Genomic DNA, 17474 nt, shown 5'->3' on the forward strand with positions numbered 1-17474 from the left:
ATTTTTTATTGTTACATTACAACGACAAACAATGTTATTCTGGAAAATTTACAATGGAAATATAATCACATTTGTTGTTTCTACATCCAACATCATTGTAAACCCGATTTTTACATGGAAAAATGGGGGTCGTTAAGGGATGTAACAATGAAAAAATTGATCTTTTCCCATACATTCTGAAATCAAAAACATCGATTTACATTGTTTTTCCGTTGTAGATTTTGGAGGCATGAAGGTCTGCATCATAGCTATATTGATGTTACAACAAAAGTTGTTGTTAACAAATAAAACTGTTGTAAATTCAACGTTTCTACGATCAATTTCGATATTATTTTCTGTTCGGGTAATAAGTGCGAAAGCGACGCACAACGGGCACAACTTAAAAGTAAGTTAATAGAACTTATTCTTTGGGTTGTTTAATTTTTCCGTGTACGTATAGGTAGAATCAATTTACTCAATAATACGAACTTTTATGGAAGAGTACACAGGTTTGTTTTTGTTTTCGTTTAGAGAATGAATAACCCGGTTTTGGTGTGAATGCGGCGTAGTAAAGTAACAGGATTCGTAGTGTATTAAATATTTTTGGTGGTGTAAAATGGGATCCAGCAAAATGCCATTTTCAAAAGAAATGCGTTTGGCGACGCGAGACATCCATAGTGTCAGCGATGCGTTGGTTAATGCGAAATTGGCGTTTGGTAAAGTTTCTCGAGCAAACTCTTTGTGTTGTAATAATATAGTACAATAATTATTAATTCTTTGTAGCTCTTTATGACAATCGGGTATGGGCAGAGGGTCTACTAATATTTTACGAAATATTTAAATATCTCGAGCTGCATGTTGCACACGACTTTCTACCGGAAGAATTTCACCGAACGCAGCAATTCGAGCAGGACCTTAGGACTTATCTGGGCGACGATTGGCGCGTCGATTACCATCCGCGAAAGGAGGTTCTCGATTATATCAAGCATTTAGAGGAAGTGGAACGTCAAAACCCCAACCTTCTCGTGGCGTACGTCTATCATCTCTATATGGGATTGCTTTCAGGTGGACAAATTCTTCAGAAAAGAAAAAATATGTCAAAGAAGTTCAACCCTTTCGCCAGTAAAGCGACCAGCTCTGCGGGAGCGGCCATCACCACGTTCGAGGACGGAAGTATTTACGAGTTGAAGCAAAAAATGCGAAAAATCGTCGATGATTTCGGAGATACATTGGATGAAGACACGCGAAAGCAGCTGGTAGATGAAAGTAGAAAGGTGTTTGAACTGAATAACTGCGTCATTCGCACGGTCAGCGGCGTAAATCGAGCCAACGGTAAAATAGCGATGTACGTCGGTATAGTTGTGATCGGTTATTTTATTGCCAAATTGGTTCTCAGATAAAGCATTGTCATAGGTACGTTTGAAACGTAATACATAGATTAGGATAACGATGAAATCATGTTTAAATACCTAACGAACTTGCCCGACAAAGAAACGGCATGAGTACGAGCATTATCACTATTTGTACGTAGTGAAGTTCAGTTCTAATATTCCCAAATAAACTCCGTTAGTGGTTGTAGGGTTGTGATTTAAACCTTAAAGATGCAATTATTTTTTTTTTTTTAATTTTGTGTGCATTGTTTCAGCTTAAATACGTTACTACGATTATTTTAATATGTTTTTGGCAGTTGTATTTTTTGCGTCTTCTATCGCTGCTTCTGGGCTACTTCTGCTGCACATTTCGGGCACGCAAAACCGTCGGACGGTCGGAGCCCGTGCTGCGCTAGGTACTCTCACCTTTCTCTAGTGGCGCCAAGATCTTGTATATGGGCGCTCGGCTGTATCCGGCCGTCGCAAAGTGCGCCGCAATGACAAAATCGGTAAACGAACTAATTGATAAATTGCTGGTAGACTCAGCACCAAGTTGAAGTTCGCATGACAAATTGGTGGACTTTATGTCATTTTTGTGGGATGCGTTAAAAGTTTCAAGGATTGAATAGATTTAGCGTGTATGAGTAATGCTTTCTTTACAGACTGATTTGCATGCATGGGCAGTATATTTCATTTAAAAATTTACAATTGGTGAAATCCGTGCATTTTATACAATATTCGTTTGCGTTACTATACAACGTTGCAGGAAGCGTGAGTATGAAATAAGAACTAACGATATTGCGGGTACTAATTTGCTAGAACATCTACACACGACCTGCAGCACCGTTTCTTTTCGGGAACATCACATTTCGAGCGTATTCGATGCCTGTATCAAACACAAACTGAATTGACCCGAGCACAAGGCTCCAGTAGGACCACACTAGCCAAAGCAACAGCATATAGAACATTATCTGAGTTACTTTGTCCAGAATGTACAATCTGAAAATACGAGAAAAAAATATTAGATGCGTAAGGAGTTTTAGCAGCGAAATTAAAACGAAGCAAACAATATAAATTAAGCCTTTTTTAAGATTTTTCGTGGAAAATTTTATCTGAATATGGATTCTGAATAGATTTCAATACTTACTTTCGCAGTAGTCTACGGGCTTTTGGCAATGTCTCCGGCGGTTCTTTTAGCACGAACTGCCGCACACCTAGGATATAATTCAGAAAATACGTGGGCCAATGCACGTGGGACATATCGAAATAAAACTTCTCACGATCCTGTTCCGAGAGACGACTGTACATTGCCAGCATATTGTCGTTTTTGAAAACCCAAACCTTGGTGGTATAGTACTGCAGAATTTCTAGTCCCTGGGTTATTTTCTTCTGAACTTTGACCATACTGCAAAGTAGGATATGAAATTCATAACGTTTTGAAGACGGCTTAGTAATAGGTACTTACAAAGGCTTCCGTCGCAACACAACCATCAAGAAATCGATTATATACGCAGGCAGGTAGTGGAATAAAATCACACACAGCATGTGATAATAGTAGTTCGATTTGATTGAACCATCGGGGTACCACAAGGCAAAACATAGTGGATTTTCGTACAGTTTCTTTCGGCCAGTCTCCAATGCTTCGCCCCAAGTCACTGGGTTCATATTGGCTCCTGACACATTGCAAAACATAACATCTCGGTCGATTGTGTTGTTAATTCGTTCCGCTCCCAGCACGATGATTGCATTCATGGTGACATCCACTGGCATTAGGTCTGTCTCGTAATCCGGATTGCAGTGCATACTGCGAATAACTCCACGACCGGCACCGATCATCAGCCCAGTCGGGCCATTGGTACCCTCTATCCATCCCGGTGTAGGTTCCTTCCACGACGCTACTACGATGGTAGGTCGAGCAATGGCGATCGGTAGCCGGTCTCCATAACTGCACACGAGATCTTCGGTAAGGGCTTTGGAGTAAGCGTACGTGTTTGGTAGATTGCTGAGTAAGCTGGAGGAACAAAGGTGTTTTATGAAATTTAGTGTAACCAAATAAATTCGAATTCAGTGTCTGGAAGAGTCAGTAGCAAAGTCAAACATGTCCATCTATTAGATTTTCAGACCTGGGATAGAAAAAACCATCTGTTAAAACCTGCCCGTCTGTCGTTGGTCATATACTACATGTGGTGTTGAACAATGTTGTCGGACGTCGAGCTGGGATCAACCCACCCGAGGATATAAAGAAAATAACTGCATCATTCCAATCAAGTTAATATTTTATTTTAACCGCTACGGGTATTTATTTCAATTTATTTATTTGCTACCAATGTTGGTTTATTTTAACGAAGAGATAACGTAGTGTTCCGGGGTTTTTCTATCTCATGCCTCCACGTGAGTCTATTGATGACATTTGGTCCTTAGACCGATGCCAATTTATCATATCAATTCAAATTTAACTGAAAGGTTTGATACACTCATCGTAGCTGAGAAAGGTTTTGCAGACGTTTCATAGGAATTGGACACATTTCACCAATTTGCAAACAAGCAAATTTAAAACGAGAGCGACGATGTGTTTTCTTCCATTTTTCGGAAGCGAGTAATGTTAAAACAATCGTGCTCACCCATATTTTTCGATTCGAGTTAATTTGGTGTTATTATTTTTTTTTAACAATTTAGCACTGGGTGGAAATATACCTTTTTGCCTTTCTCATATAAAGAAAGGCTATGCAATCACTGTAAAAATCGACTTTCTAACCGAGGCCCGGAGGGCCGAGTATCATATACCATTCGATTCAGTTCGTCGAGATTGGCAAATGTCTGTGTGTGTATGTGTGTGTATGTGTGTCATTTAAACTCACACAATTTTCTCAGAGATGGCCGAACCGATTTTCACAAACTCAATTTCAAATGAAAGGTATAACGCTCCGATAAGCTGCTATTGAATTTTTAGTTGATCCTACTTCCGATTCCGGAGTTACGGATTGAAGAGTGTGGTCACACAGCGAATTCCCATAGAAACTGTTATCACTTTGATGTACAAATGGTGTAATACGTATTAAAATGGGTCCAACATTCCTTGAATTTGCTGGTCTAGATCACTAATGATCATTCAAAGCAGCTTCGACCACATTGGCCCCCGGGGAACTGGCAATGTTCCTAAACTAGTATCACACCTATTTCCCAGCCAATTCTTGATCGATTTTTACAAACTTGATTTCAAATTTAGAATGCAGTAATCCCATTAACTGCTATTAAATTTCATTCGGCTCTGACTTTTAGTTCCGAAGTTTCGGGTTGGTTGGTAAGGTTACACTGGAATTTCCTATAGAAACCGTTACAATCGTAATACCTCAGAGGCCAAAAACTGTTGAAATCGTCACCAAATTACATCCATTCGCAGGTCTAGATCACTGAATGGAAATCAAACATTCTTTGAATATATTGTCCACTATCGACAATTCCGGAAATCCTGGTATCCGGGCGTATTCCACAATTTAAGTCACATCTATTCTTAGGTGACGACTGAACCGATTTTCTCAAACTATGTCTCAAATGGATGGTATGATATGCAGCTAGGTGTTGCATCGTTCGCCCCTCTCCCCCTTACAATTGCACCTCACCCCTTCATTACCCCCCTCGGACCACCCTCACACTCGCATTCTCTTCATTGACCCCGCATACCGGAAGTGTATGTGTGTCATTTAAACTTACACAATTTTCTCAGAAATGGCTGAACCAATTTACACAAACTTAGTTTGAAATGAAAGGAATAGCGCTCCTATATTCCTCCTCCTGCTATTGAATTTTTAGTTCATCCGACTTTCAGTTCCAGAGTTACGGATTGGAGAGTGCGGTTACACAGCAAGTTCTCATATAAACTGGTAACACCATGATGTCTAAATTATTAAAATGGGTACAACATTGTTTGGATTTGCAGGTCTAGATCACTTATGACCAATCAAAGTTGATTTGACTACATTGGCCACCTATGACGGTTCTTTATGCCTCCGGGGAACTCGCCTAGTCTCTAAATTATTAGCACACCTAGATCCCTGGTGGCTAATCAAGAATTTTTTAAATATATTGTCCACTATCGACGGTTCCGGGTATATACCAGAATCAGTTCTTCGGTGATGACTGAACCAATTTTCACTATCTTAGTCACAAATGCAAGATATGATATGGGCTTGGATGTTTCTCCTACTCTTGATCCCCTCCCCAATACCCTTCCACTCCCCCGGCCCTCTCGACAAAACGATTCGAGCCAATATCCGATTCCCTTGGGATTTATTTTTTGCCTTTCTCATATAAAGAAAGGTTATGCAGTAGGGTGGGACAAAAATTAGATTCCTGCTCCGAGCAACTTTTTAGGTACCATTTGGGTCCTAGAACAACTGTGCAAATTCTTAGCTCGATCGGTGAAACTATATTTTTGCGCCCACTGTTTAAAGTTTACATGGGATTTTGTATGGGAAAATTAACTTTTACAAAATAATTTCTCCAGGAGTCGCCCATTACTTCCTAAAAATAAATCGTTATGTGGCTTTTATAGGAAATTTAACAAGGAAACAAAGTCTCGAAAACCACGAAGCGATTTGACGCTTGAGAAAAAAGTTATTAAGCAGAAACCGATTGATGCTCTGACGATTGATAAAATATTCATTTTTTCTAGCCACACTGCTGTTGGTTGTCCAATTATACGCAATTTTGTTTTAATCCTCTCTTAATGTGTCTAAATCGTTTATCTATACTATTTGGCCACTTCGAAATGTTTTGAGGGATAAATTGAGGCTTCTTTTGTACATAATAAGAGAAAGTTAAAAATGTTGTATATAATTGGACCGTCAGAAGCAGTGATGCTGTGAAAAGTTAAATTTTCATCAATCTTCAGGGCTTCAATCGGTTTTTGCTTAATAACTTTTTCCACAAGCATCAGATCGTTTTGCAGTCTTCTAGTCTTTATTTCCTTGACAAATTTCCTATAAAAATCAGACATCCATTTATTTTTAGGAGATAACGGGCGACTCTTGGAAGAATTAATTTGCAAATGACAATTTTCCCATACGAAATCCCATGTAAACTTTAAACCGCGGGCGCAAAAATATAGTTACACCGATCGAACTAAAAATTTGCAGAGTTGTTCTGGGAGCTTAATGGGACCCAAAAAGTTACTCGGAGCCAAATTTTATTTTTTTCATATAACCATGTCCCACTCTATTATGCAGTCACTGTAAAAATCGACTTTTTAAGAATGTAAATACTGTTTATCCAATAATGTAATAAAGCATATCGTCGCTGTTGTGCTATCTTATGACAAGCGCCATTTAGCACATTTCGAGAAAAACGATTTTTAAAGTTTGAGATTGAATATCTTGAAACTTATAAATGGTAAAAACAATTCAAAGAAGACAATTAATGCTTCAAACTATTCTGTATTAAACTCTCAAATATCATGAGGTTCGGTTGACTATGTTGCGAATTTTCACTATAAATGTAAACAAAAGTCGCACTCACACGTGTCGTAGGTAGGTCAAAATTTGTATGGCGTGTCATAATTGTGCATGGAAAATTTTCCATAGAAAAAAAGCATCAATTATTAACTTTTATTAATATCTTCGGCTTTATTCGGCCTAGAAACAATCGATGGGATGTATTTTGAAGGAAATTGAGCAAGCAATCTAGAAAAAATAGTAATTTTTAATTACAGTGTTGCCAAACATGAAATATTGCCAATTTAAAAGTAAAACTGCATATTTCTCGCAATACACGTATTTTTATTTTAAAAATTATTATGCCATTGTGTTCCTCAGACATTTTAACATATAAAAACATCTAAAACTTCTACATTACTTAAGCGAATCCCAAGATACAGTGATTTAAAGCAAAAAACTGACAATTTCTCATCACTTTTTTCGCTATAACTCAGTAACCAAGCAAAATTTCAAAATTCTGAAAACGCCATTTTGTAGAGAATTTTCAGATTAGTAATGTTGCATATCTAACTCAGTTTAGCCCAAAATGGCGTTTGTCATAAGATAGCACAACAGCGACGATATAAACATTTATCGTCGATGTGGTTTCAAAAAATGCAACGTCATGCGTGGTATTGATGTGATAAAATAACTTCGTGCAACGTGTTCATTAATAATGCTACATGTTCAATGTGACTGCGATCGCGTCTTGTACACTACCGTTTAATTTTTCACTTTTTATTTTGTTCAAACCAATTTATGTATCATTGATTCAATAAATTCCTTACTTCCACTTACCCAGCTGTTTTCGAAATTTAAAAACGAAGAAAGTGATGTATTATACATTTCTTTTGTTTGCATTTTTACCTGCGAAAAATGCGATCAAACGCGTGGGGTACATTTATACCCCAGTGCAACATTCTAGGGTGGAAAACGCAAGTGCAACGTTCTAGGGTTAAGAATGTAACAGACATTTCCACAATTATATTGAACATAATCGGTCATGGTCATAGTTTGAAGAAATGGTAATGGTAATGGTCATAGTTTGAAGAAATGAGAAAGGCACAATTGCACCGTTAGGTGGATTAAACAGGTTTTTATGTATATACTCTGTAGTAACCGAGGTTTAGTAGCAATCGAGAGATTCGACAGGGGATCAACCCGGAAAATGGTGGTAATCGTTAAATCTAGTCGGTTTCTTCGTTGATCTTCGCTGCCGGCTTGGTGCAGCTGACCCGGGTGATGTAAACTTTTCTTCTAGCTCAAAGCCGTGGAAATCCTCTTCCGATGATGATACCAAGTCTGTTTTCTGTGAATCAAGGTGCGACAGAGAGAGCACCCAAGTAAGCCTCATACAGGATGTATGAACGCGTGAGCGAGGGTGAGTGAGTACATCAAGTACAGCCATCCCCCCAGAAGTAATACCGAGAGGTAGTCCCTGGGGGGAACAATGGCGGTGCCCAATGGAGTTTAGTCGGTATTACCTAGTCATGGTGTCACCATGAGAGCCCGACACTCCAGTACACCCCGTGTGGTAGCTTGGCATCTACTAATTAGCACGTGTACCTACTGGGTTAGTGCGTAAATTGCATTCTCCATTGAAAAAAAAAACACTACTAAATTATGGTTCGAAAGTCGGCATGCAAAAGAAAGCTAATGTAAACACCAGAGGAGCGCAAAAATGAGACTTCGCAAAGGGTGCTAGAAGACCACGCTACGGCTCTGGCTGTGATTCAAACTTTAAACTCGTTTTTCTTCAAATCAATATAATGTCGCTTAGTTCGGTCTGACTTAATACCGACCAAATGGTCTAAACACCAAAGATTGTTTACGAACATTTTTCGATACAGCCACGGTAATATAAAATCGAAAAGAGGAACGAAATCGGCCAAATTCCAAAAAGTTTTTTTTCGAGATAACATAAAATCTCATGCATTTTAAAGATGTATGGCATAAAAAATACGAATTAGATTTCTAAAATTTCATGGGATCCCCTCTTTGAAATTGAGTTCCGGCTAATATAAGAATTTCATGTGACCGGACAGTTTAAGGGTTTTAATCTATATATTTCTGGAACCATATAAGCGATCCGTATGAAATTTTAAAGACATCTATGGGGATAATATACCTTCCATTTGGGACTAAGTTTGTAAAAATCGGTCCAACCATCTCCGGGAAACTGATGTGAGTTTGTTAATTTTGAAGATGGCCACTTTTCTCCGACACTTTCAGAACTGTCTATGGTGGTCAATGTAGTCAACGAGACTTCGGTTGGCCGCCAGGAAACTAGAACTGCAATTTTAAGTTATTTGGCACCCATTTTAGCAGAATTTTTTACCATTTTGAATCGGTTTGAATCGGAATTTTCTATGTGACTGCACTCCACAACCCGTTACACCAGAACGGCAAGTCGGATCGGGATGAAATTTAATATTAGTTTCCGGGGACGTAACACCTTTAATTTGAGACTAAGTTCGGTCAGTATTCTAAATTTGGATTCTCCCGCTTGGGCTTCCGGAACCGATGATGGTGCGGTCAATGTAGCTAAAGAGACTTTGAATAGCTGTTAGTGACCTTACTACCTATCCAAGCAGTTGTGGTCACATTTTGGAAAAATTTTCACCTTTTTAACATTCATCGCAGAATTAGTTAAAATCGGAATTTGCTGTGTGATCGTACTCATCACCCTGCAATTCCGGAAACAGAAGTCGGATCCATTAGAAACTCAATAACTATCAGAACGCTGTACCTTTCATTTGAGACTAAGTTCGTCAAAATCGCTTTAGCAATCTCTGAGAAAAGTGAAAGACATTTCACATACACTCACAGACACACAGCCACACACATACACACGCATACATACCCACAGAGCTTTGCCGTACTCGACGAACTGACTCAAATGGTATATGACACTCGGATCTCTGAGCCTCGGTTATAAAGTCGATTTTCAGAGCAACTGCTATACCTTTCTATTGAGAAAGGCAAAAACGTTAAAAAACACCCTTTGGTTCTTAAGGTGTTACACCACTGTAGAGCACGACAAAATAGCCATTCTTCGAGAATTTTTCTAGACGCAATAAAGAGGTTAATCGAGATCTTGTTAAATGGGATCTACGACATAAGTATTGAATTACACAAAATAATATTTTCGAGCAATTTTATCACATGATGGTGGCTGTGTAGCATTTTCCCCCATAAGCGTTTTTTTAAAGGGGTCCACGGCCGGAAATCTATCTCCCGTAATTTTTTACCTAGAGCCAAAAACTAAAATTTTCCTGATTCCTTATATCAATAGCAAGCGTCGTACGTACGATTTTTTCAATACTTTGATTTTACGCGAAATGGCGTACTTTTGAGTAAAAAAACGCCGAAAATGTCATAAAAATCGACACAAAAATGTTATTTACCAAAATTTAAGCAATAAAAAAATAAAATCCTACGTACGTCACTAGAGAAATTAATTTTGAATATGCTGTGTAAATTTCAAAGCGACCAAAAATCATTTGTTCGAGTTACATTTCCGGCCAGCTAAAAAAAGTGGTTTCGAAAAAACCGCTGTTAAAGTTTTCAGTACACACGGGATATACATAAGAGACGTTGCGGGAGAATTGAGAATTTGAACGTTTATGTATAGTTTACGTCTTCCATGTTTTAGGAAATCATTTAAAAACATCCTAAAGCACATTTTAGACTAATAAATAGAAAATCGATTTTTTGAAAATTCTACGGTAGTGTAACCCCTTAATTTCATCTGTATCGAGCCACTGTGCTATGCAGTGTATCCCCTTCTCAATCCATTTTAATTTTGTTTCAAAATATCATTATGCAAATTACACATGAAGGTGAAAGAAGAAATACAACTGTTTTGGTATTTGAAAGCTTTAGTTTGTGTCAGTGGCGTAGCCAGAAATTAGGGGAGGGGCGAGTTGTTTGACGAAAATCGTTGATTTTTCGAAAATGTTTCAATATAATGTAAATTTGATAAAATATTGAAAGTTCAGAAACAAAAACAGTTCAGCGGTTACCCTTCCGTTCTAAAAATAAGAAAAAAAACCTGTTTAAATTCACCTAGTGGTGCTATTGTGCCTTTCTCATTTGTCCAATCTACGATTCCATGGCTCATTATGTTCAATACAATGGTGGAAATGTATATTACATATTCAATATGATTTGCACATAGTACATACAATGGATCGACAGCCACGATTTTGAGATACTATGTGTCGACACTGAAACATCGCTTGAAACCAGCGGCGAATCAAGGAGGAAGATCAGTTAAGAAATTTTAAACTAGTTATAATTTTAAAGTAGCAACCTCTTACTGCATACTCCTACCTAAGTCTATACAAGTTAAAAAAAAATGGGAATAGGTTGACGATTTTTAGAGCGATTGCTTAACCTTTCTGTATGAGAAAGGTGCTAAAGTCAAAAAAGTCAATCTTAGTCAAAAAAAATTTTCGAGCATACATCAAATCTCAACGTTTTATGCATTTTAAAGTTATTTGGCATCCAAAATACAAATTCGATTTTGAAATTTTCCCTTACTCCTCCCTTTAAAAATTTTCCATTTCAGTTTATATGGGAATTTGCTGTGTGGTCGCACTCTTCAACCCGTAACTCCGGAACCAGAAGTCCAATCAACAAAAAAAACAATAGCAGCCGAAGGGACGGTTGTACTTTTCATTTGAGACTAAGTTTGTGCAAATCGGTTCAGCCATATATGAGAAACAGAGGTGATATTTTTTTCCACATATATACATACACACACACACACATATATTTTCCGATCTCGACGAACTGAGTCGAATGGAATAGGACATTCGGCCCTCCGGGCCAGGATTAGGTTGACGATTTTTAGAGCGATTGCATAACCTTTCTATATGAGAAAGGCAAAAAATAAAGAATACCTTTCATATCTTCATAGAGTTTTAAAATGGAATATATCTTACGGTCAACATCACAAAATTACGAAACCATCAACTTCGAAGGTTGGTCATCAAATGGTGAATATTTCCCAGTGTTAACAAGCTCCTATCTCATGATTTCCTGTGCTTCTATTGAAGACATTTAATCTGTAGCCCGGCATCGACTGGGTACTACCGTCTTATGCAGTAGACAGAACTGAATACGTGAGGTGGCAAAGAAACCCCGTGCGGCTGTCCGAGGAGACAGGAGGTTGTGTCAAACCCAACAAGCTGCCGGAAAACACCACGTTACGAAGAATCAGGAGGATAAGGTGGATAGGAATAATCGATCAAAGCCCACGTAACGAAAAAAGGACTACGATTGGAAACTTGGCACATCTAACTGTAAGTCTTTTTGCTTCCCTGGGTTCGAACGAAACCTACAAAATGAGCTGAAAACTCGGAACTTCAAAGACGTAGCATTGTAGGAACTTTGCTTGATAGGACAGAATGTGTGAAAAAGCGGGCATCGCGCGGTTACATTCTACTAGAGCGACGGCACAACAAACAATTTGGGAATCAGCTTTGTAGTGCTGGGCAAGATGCGCCATCGCGTTATTAAGTACCAGACGATCAGAGAAAGGATGTGTGTAGATCAAAGGCCATTTATACAACTACAGCATCGTTAACGTGCACGGCCCTCACGAAGCGTGACCCGAGAACGAGAAAGATGCATTTTACGCGCATATGGAGCCCGTGGCAGAATGTGAAGCTCCTCATCAGCGACATGAACCCCACCCCTGAGATCACCTGATTAACAAACTGAGAACCAAATCGACCACTTTCTAATGAACGGAAAATTTTTCTCCAACATCACAAATGTGCGCACCTTCCACAGTGTGAACATAGATTCGAAATCGCCTACAGGAAGATTGGGATACTGAGGCGATGGAGCATCTGTACAAATTCTACGAGTAGGTAAATCGCTCAAGCAAAGGCTATGTGCCACAGGCTGACATATGAAAAGATACTAATGGAGACCTTCTCACGACCGAGTGTCAACTGATCGATGAGTGTATTATGACGAACATCGAAATAGCAGTTGACGACGAGAGTATCGCAAGAATCAGTCTGGGGACATGCGCAGCCGACGACAGGTTCGCAGCGCAAGATCTACCGAAGATTCATGAGGTGATCGGCGGGTTGAGGACTGATAAAGCCGCTTGCAATGATCAACTGCCATGTGAGCTACTGAAACACGCAAGAGAGGCGTTGTGTAGAGCACTCCTCTGGGTGGTTTTGAAGATCAGGGAGAAACAGATTTACCGAAAAATGGGATGGAGGAAGTAGTATGTCCCATCTTTAAAAAAAGGTGTTAAGCGGGATTGCTGCAAATAGTTATCGAGCAATCATATTGCTGAAGGTGTTCTCCCAAACTCCTTGTCGCCGCCAATCACCGTTAGCAACGAGTTCGTTGAGAAAACTAGCATATAATGCCCAAATACGGATATTCGGACCAGGGAAAATAGATCGAATGATATGTGATGAGTATTAAAAATGCTTTCGAGTCCTTTTGAAACTCGGAAAGGGCTACGGTAAGGTGTGACAATAAGAGCTAGGATTGACACGGTTTTCCGGAAGTCTGCTCAGCTTTTTAGCTTCGCCGGTAACGTCAATATTGTGGCACACAATCTTGAGACGATGGTGGGACCGTACACCCGACTGACGGTTGAAGCGATGGCGATGATATTGAGTTGGTTGATACCCACACTATTAGAAGGAATTGATGGCGAGTTACAGCGGGTTACCTAGAACAATGTTTCAATAGCCTACCGCTCGTCGGCATGTTTTAACCCGCCTAGTTGCCATTTCGTTAACTGAGTGAGCTCGTGTATTTGAGCTCACTAATGACCGTCAATAATGACACCAGCGGAGAAATTTAGAAACGTATTCTAGCAGGTGAACGTTGTAACTTTGGGCTTCGACAAACCCTTCAATCGATGAATGTACGACACCGGATGAAGTTAATCTTCAACAAATCGCTCATTAGACCGGTTGTCCCCTACTGTCAAGAAACCTGGAGCATGCTGGCGGGGCATCAACACATGCTTAGTGATTTTGAATGCAACGTGTTGAGAACGATTAGTTTCTAGAACCACTTTACCGAAACCACTGTATAAAACAACGGTTAAAAACACCAAATAGAAGGTATAACATACATACGATGCTTTTAGGTTCACTTTGGAATATAGATTTTCTATTATTTTTCTTCTAAAGTATTGTCTATCTCTAGATAATTTAACATTTCGTCGAGTACTCAAGAGACAAAAACAAACCTCAAAACGTTTTTACACTCGCACTGATGCAAATCAAATGGGCGCATAATTTGACGCATGACCTGGTAGCGCATTGCTTTTCAGTCACTACGTGGATTTAGAAGATTCGCAATATTTTATTTTTTAAATGCAATTTAAACTGTAACATGAAATCTGAACTGTAACATGAAACAAGAATTCTTAGGTTGCAAGATATTCAATAAATAAATATATAATGTGATCCAAATTAAATAAAAATATTCGTGTATTTGTGCTATTTGCACAAATATATACTGAAACTTATTCAAGAGTATCTTCGTATATTCAGCACGGGAATAACATTCCTACGAGTGAAATTCTCACAACATTGTAACAATGCCACACTTGAAGTCTGGACAATGCAATGGGCGTAACTAGCGTGTAAGTGCGCAGAATAAGTTTACGTCATCTAATCATATCCGCCTGCAAATTCTATGTCACGCTGATAAAACCTGCTAACAGGCAGAACCTTGGTTATGAACCTATTTTTGGTTACGTTTGGCCTCTAATCTTTCAATGCTGTTTGATACTATGAGTCAAATTTATACAACATTTTGTCGCGAGAAGCAATAATTTTACACGTCTTTTTTGCGATCTCATTGAATATTAAATAGCGGGGGGCATTGCACTTGCCATGCGTGTATAGCGGAATGCCATTATCAAAACATGCAGACTAATTGTCGAGGCGAATCAGCCGATATGGTTTACGATGGTTTGGTATGGGTTGGGTGTTGCTGTCCGTCTTTGTGTTGTGGGCCCGTGATCTTCCGATCGACTTACTTTGGTGTAACCATCTGCAGGACATCGCTGCTTACCAGCTCTGTCAGCTTGGAGATACCCAGTGGGTTGTGTGGGGCCGAATATCCTCGCTCTTCCACGACTTCTTCATTACACTGGCAGTAGGCAGTGGACACGTGCACAAAAGCCTTCAGTCGTTTCATTTGTTCCGCCATCTTCAGCACCCTCATTGCACCTTTTGTGTTGAAATTTACCGCATGCTTCAGCTCCTGGTCAAAGCGCACATTCGCCGCACAATGGAACACAACATCGACCAGCTCGATCAGTTCCGTCCGATCGGTGTCGCTTATGTTCAACCCTTCGCCCAAAATATCACCCCGTATGAGCTTGATTTTGTCCAGCTGATCGCGGTTCGTTTGGCGAACACGGTCAAATATCATGTGCTTGAGGTAGTCATCCCGTCGCTGCACTGCATCAACGCCCTTCTTCGTGCGGATTAACACGTAGATACACTTAAGATCGCCACAATCACGGAGCAACTTTTCCACAAGGACTTTACCCATGAAACCTGTTGCACCGGTTATGAACAATGTCCGTCCGGCGTACGTCTCCGGCACGCTCCGATGATGTTGATGGGGCGGGGCCACGATGGACTCCATTTTCGTTTACTGCATCGATAAGAGTCCGGTCCCGAATTAGGTCACCTCGCAAGGACGAGGCCTGCAAAGATATAAAGAGAAAAATGTCGTAATGAGCGAGATTGGCTACAACGTTGCACAAACATATAATTCGATGTCGCGCAAAATGTTCGCATGGCCATGAAATATAATCTAGATTTGTCGATTTTCCGGTTTTTGAGTACCTGATTATTTTAGCATTATCTAGGTACTTTAGTTACTTACAATTATCAGTAATAGCTTATTTTACTTCTCAGTGCCATTTGCGTCAAGCCCAATTACGTGCTCATCTTGCGCGTTCAGTTGCTTGATTGCAGAGAGAATTTCGAAATGATTTTTTTTGCAACAACGTTTCTTCTTTCTCAGATATTTCTGGGTCATAGTAAGGTATGCAAATTTATTGACCTGTCTCGGAACCCTCTACTGATATTTTCTGGTCTCCCCTTAATCCACCAGACTGAAAAGTGCATCATCGTTGAACAGCAATTTGTTGTTTCGCAGGCAACGTTGGATGAAATTGAGTGTAGGGTAGTTGTTATGTTATTCGTTCTGTTCGTTTCAAGTGTACTATGTATATATGTAGTTGGATAATTCCAATTTCACATGCTTTCTTTGTTGAATACGTTGGCTCAGACGTTAGCATTAGAAGTTTGACTTTCACTCAACACTCAAACACAAGGATTTAATTCATTTGACGTCATATTTGGTCGGTGTTAGGTCAGACCGGACTAAGTGACAGTGCATTGATTTCGAGAAAAACGCGTTTAAAGTTTGAATCGCAGCATCCTTGACATTATAATTGGAAAATAATTTTTACCATAATTCTTGTTTATTGTTTCATATTTCAAATCTGATAAAAGTGGCGTGTAGATGAAGAAATTCTTTATCCAGTGCTATCATTAACTCATTTTTTGATGTTTTGCGACTTGGTCCGGTCTGACTTAACACCGACCATTTGTTCATTCATTCTTTTCTTTGGAATGGATGAGAATGCGGCTCTACAAAAACAGTAAGATCTTTGGAGCAGTGGGATAGTTAATGTAAAGTTTTGTGAAGTAAAACCCTTTCAAATTGAAAATGTCAAATATATTGTTACTTCAAAAAAGTAGATAGTCTGTTATTTGTTTAGTTACTACTAACTATTTAGCTAATTTTCCAACTTATAACCATTGGATAGATCTGTAACATATCTCGGAAAATGAGAAGCGAAATAAGAATCCTCAACCAGCTGCCTTCGCAAGTGGTGGGGGAGGGTGGAGTTGGCGGTTGAACCTCCCCCTCCAAAACCACAATTTATTGGATTGACGAAATTATTGATACTAAGTGATTTAATTTAACACTACAATAATAATAGCCTGATTAGTACACTGAGAACATAGTAGTTTTGGATCATTGTGGGAATGGGACCCTGAACTGTAACTGGTGTGTATAATAAATGTTCGAAAACAGTAATTTAAGGACTAGATCATATCAATTCGAAACCGCCAATTTCATAGGTTTATTATCTTCGAAGAATTTTACAGCGTAAAACAGCACATAATCTGATAAAATAATTATGGGGTTATATCCACCAAGAAGTATTTATGGAGAATTTACTCTTCAAACAAATTTAGTTCGAGACTTATATCGTCAGCATAGTTTTCGAGTGTGCTTTTATAAACCAATTTGTTGAAGCCATGAATGCTCCATGTGTTCAGGGTATCGAAATATTCTAGGCTATTTGTGATAGAAAACCTTTAAAATAAGTTAATATGATGTTACTGTTTACGATAAACAACAAAATGTACATTTTATCCCTAGTTTGAGTTTGTGAAGCGCATAATAAAAAGTTATTTAAAAACGCTTTTAATCCACCTAACAGTGTGATGATACATTTCTTATAACTCTTATCGCTTTTTTCGGGTATTATATCGATTGAGAGCATTTAGAACTTGACTCTTCACGATGTTTTTGATAACACATACTACATGGGATTGTGGCA

The 17474-nt window shown here is 39.0% G+C and overlaps 2 protein-coding genes across 3 annotated transcripts in view; one reads left to right on the forward strand and one right to left on the reverse strand.

The window, feature by feature from the left end:
- The first annotated feature begins 489 nt into the window (after positions 1–489).
- LOC131684577 (heme oxygenase 1) lies at positions 490–1586 on the forward strand. Its single transcript, XM_058967580.1, has 2 exons — positions 490–695; positions 763–1586. The coding sequence occupies exons 1-2, from the start codon at positions 596–598 to the stop codon at positions 1377–1379; spliced, it is 717 nt and encodes a 238-aa protein (XP_058823563.1). The 5' UTR covers positions 490–595; the 3' UTR covers positions 1380–1586.
- Positions 1587–1994: 408 nt separating this feature from the next.
- The window catches only part of LOC131684576 (putative fatty acyl-CoA reductase CG5065), a 30601-nt gene continuing 15121 nt past the window's right edge, over positions 1995–17474 (reverse strand). For both annotated transcript variants that reach the window (XM_058967579.1, XM_058967578.1), the window contains exons 2-5: positions 14859–15536; positions 2815–3360; positions 2497–2754; positions 1995–2348 (exon numbers count right to left, since the gene is read on the reverse strand). In XM_058967579.1, the coding sequence (XP_058823562.1) occupies positions 2174–2348; positions 2497–2754; positions 2815–3360; positions 14859–15475 (1596 nt within the window). In that variant the 5' untranslated portion in view covers positions 15476–15536 and the 3' untranslated portion in view covers positions 1995–2173. The remainder of the gene's footprint in view (positions 2349–2496; positions 2755–2814; positions 3361–14858; positions 15537–17474) is intronic.

The sequence above is a fragment of the Topomyia yanbarensis genome, chromosome 2, assembly GCF_030247195.1.
Source record: "Topomyia yanbarensis strain Yona2022 chromosome 2, ASM3024719v1, whole genome shotgun sequence".
Lineage (NCBI taxonomy): Eukaryota > Metazoa > Arthropoda > Insecta > Diptera > Culicidae > Topomyia > Topomyia yanbarensis.

Coding starts and splice junctions, on each gene's coding strand:
- LOC131684577 (XM_058967580.1), top strand. CDS start 596: ATGGGATCCAGCAAAATGCCATTTTCAAAAGAAATGCGTTTGGCGACG. Junction 696..762: donor TAATGCGAAATTGGCGTTTG/GTAAAGTTTCTC, acceptor AATTCTTTGTAG/CTCTTTATGACAATCGGGTA.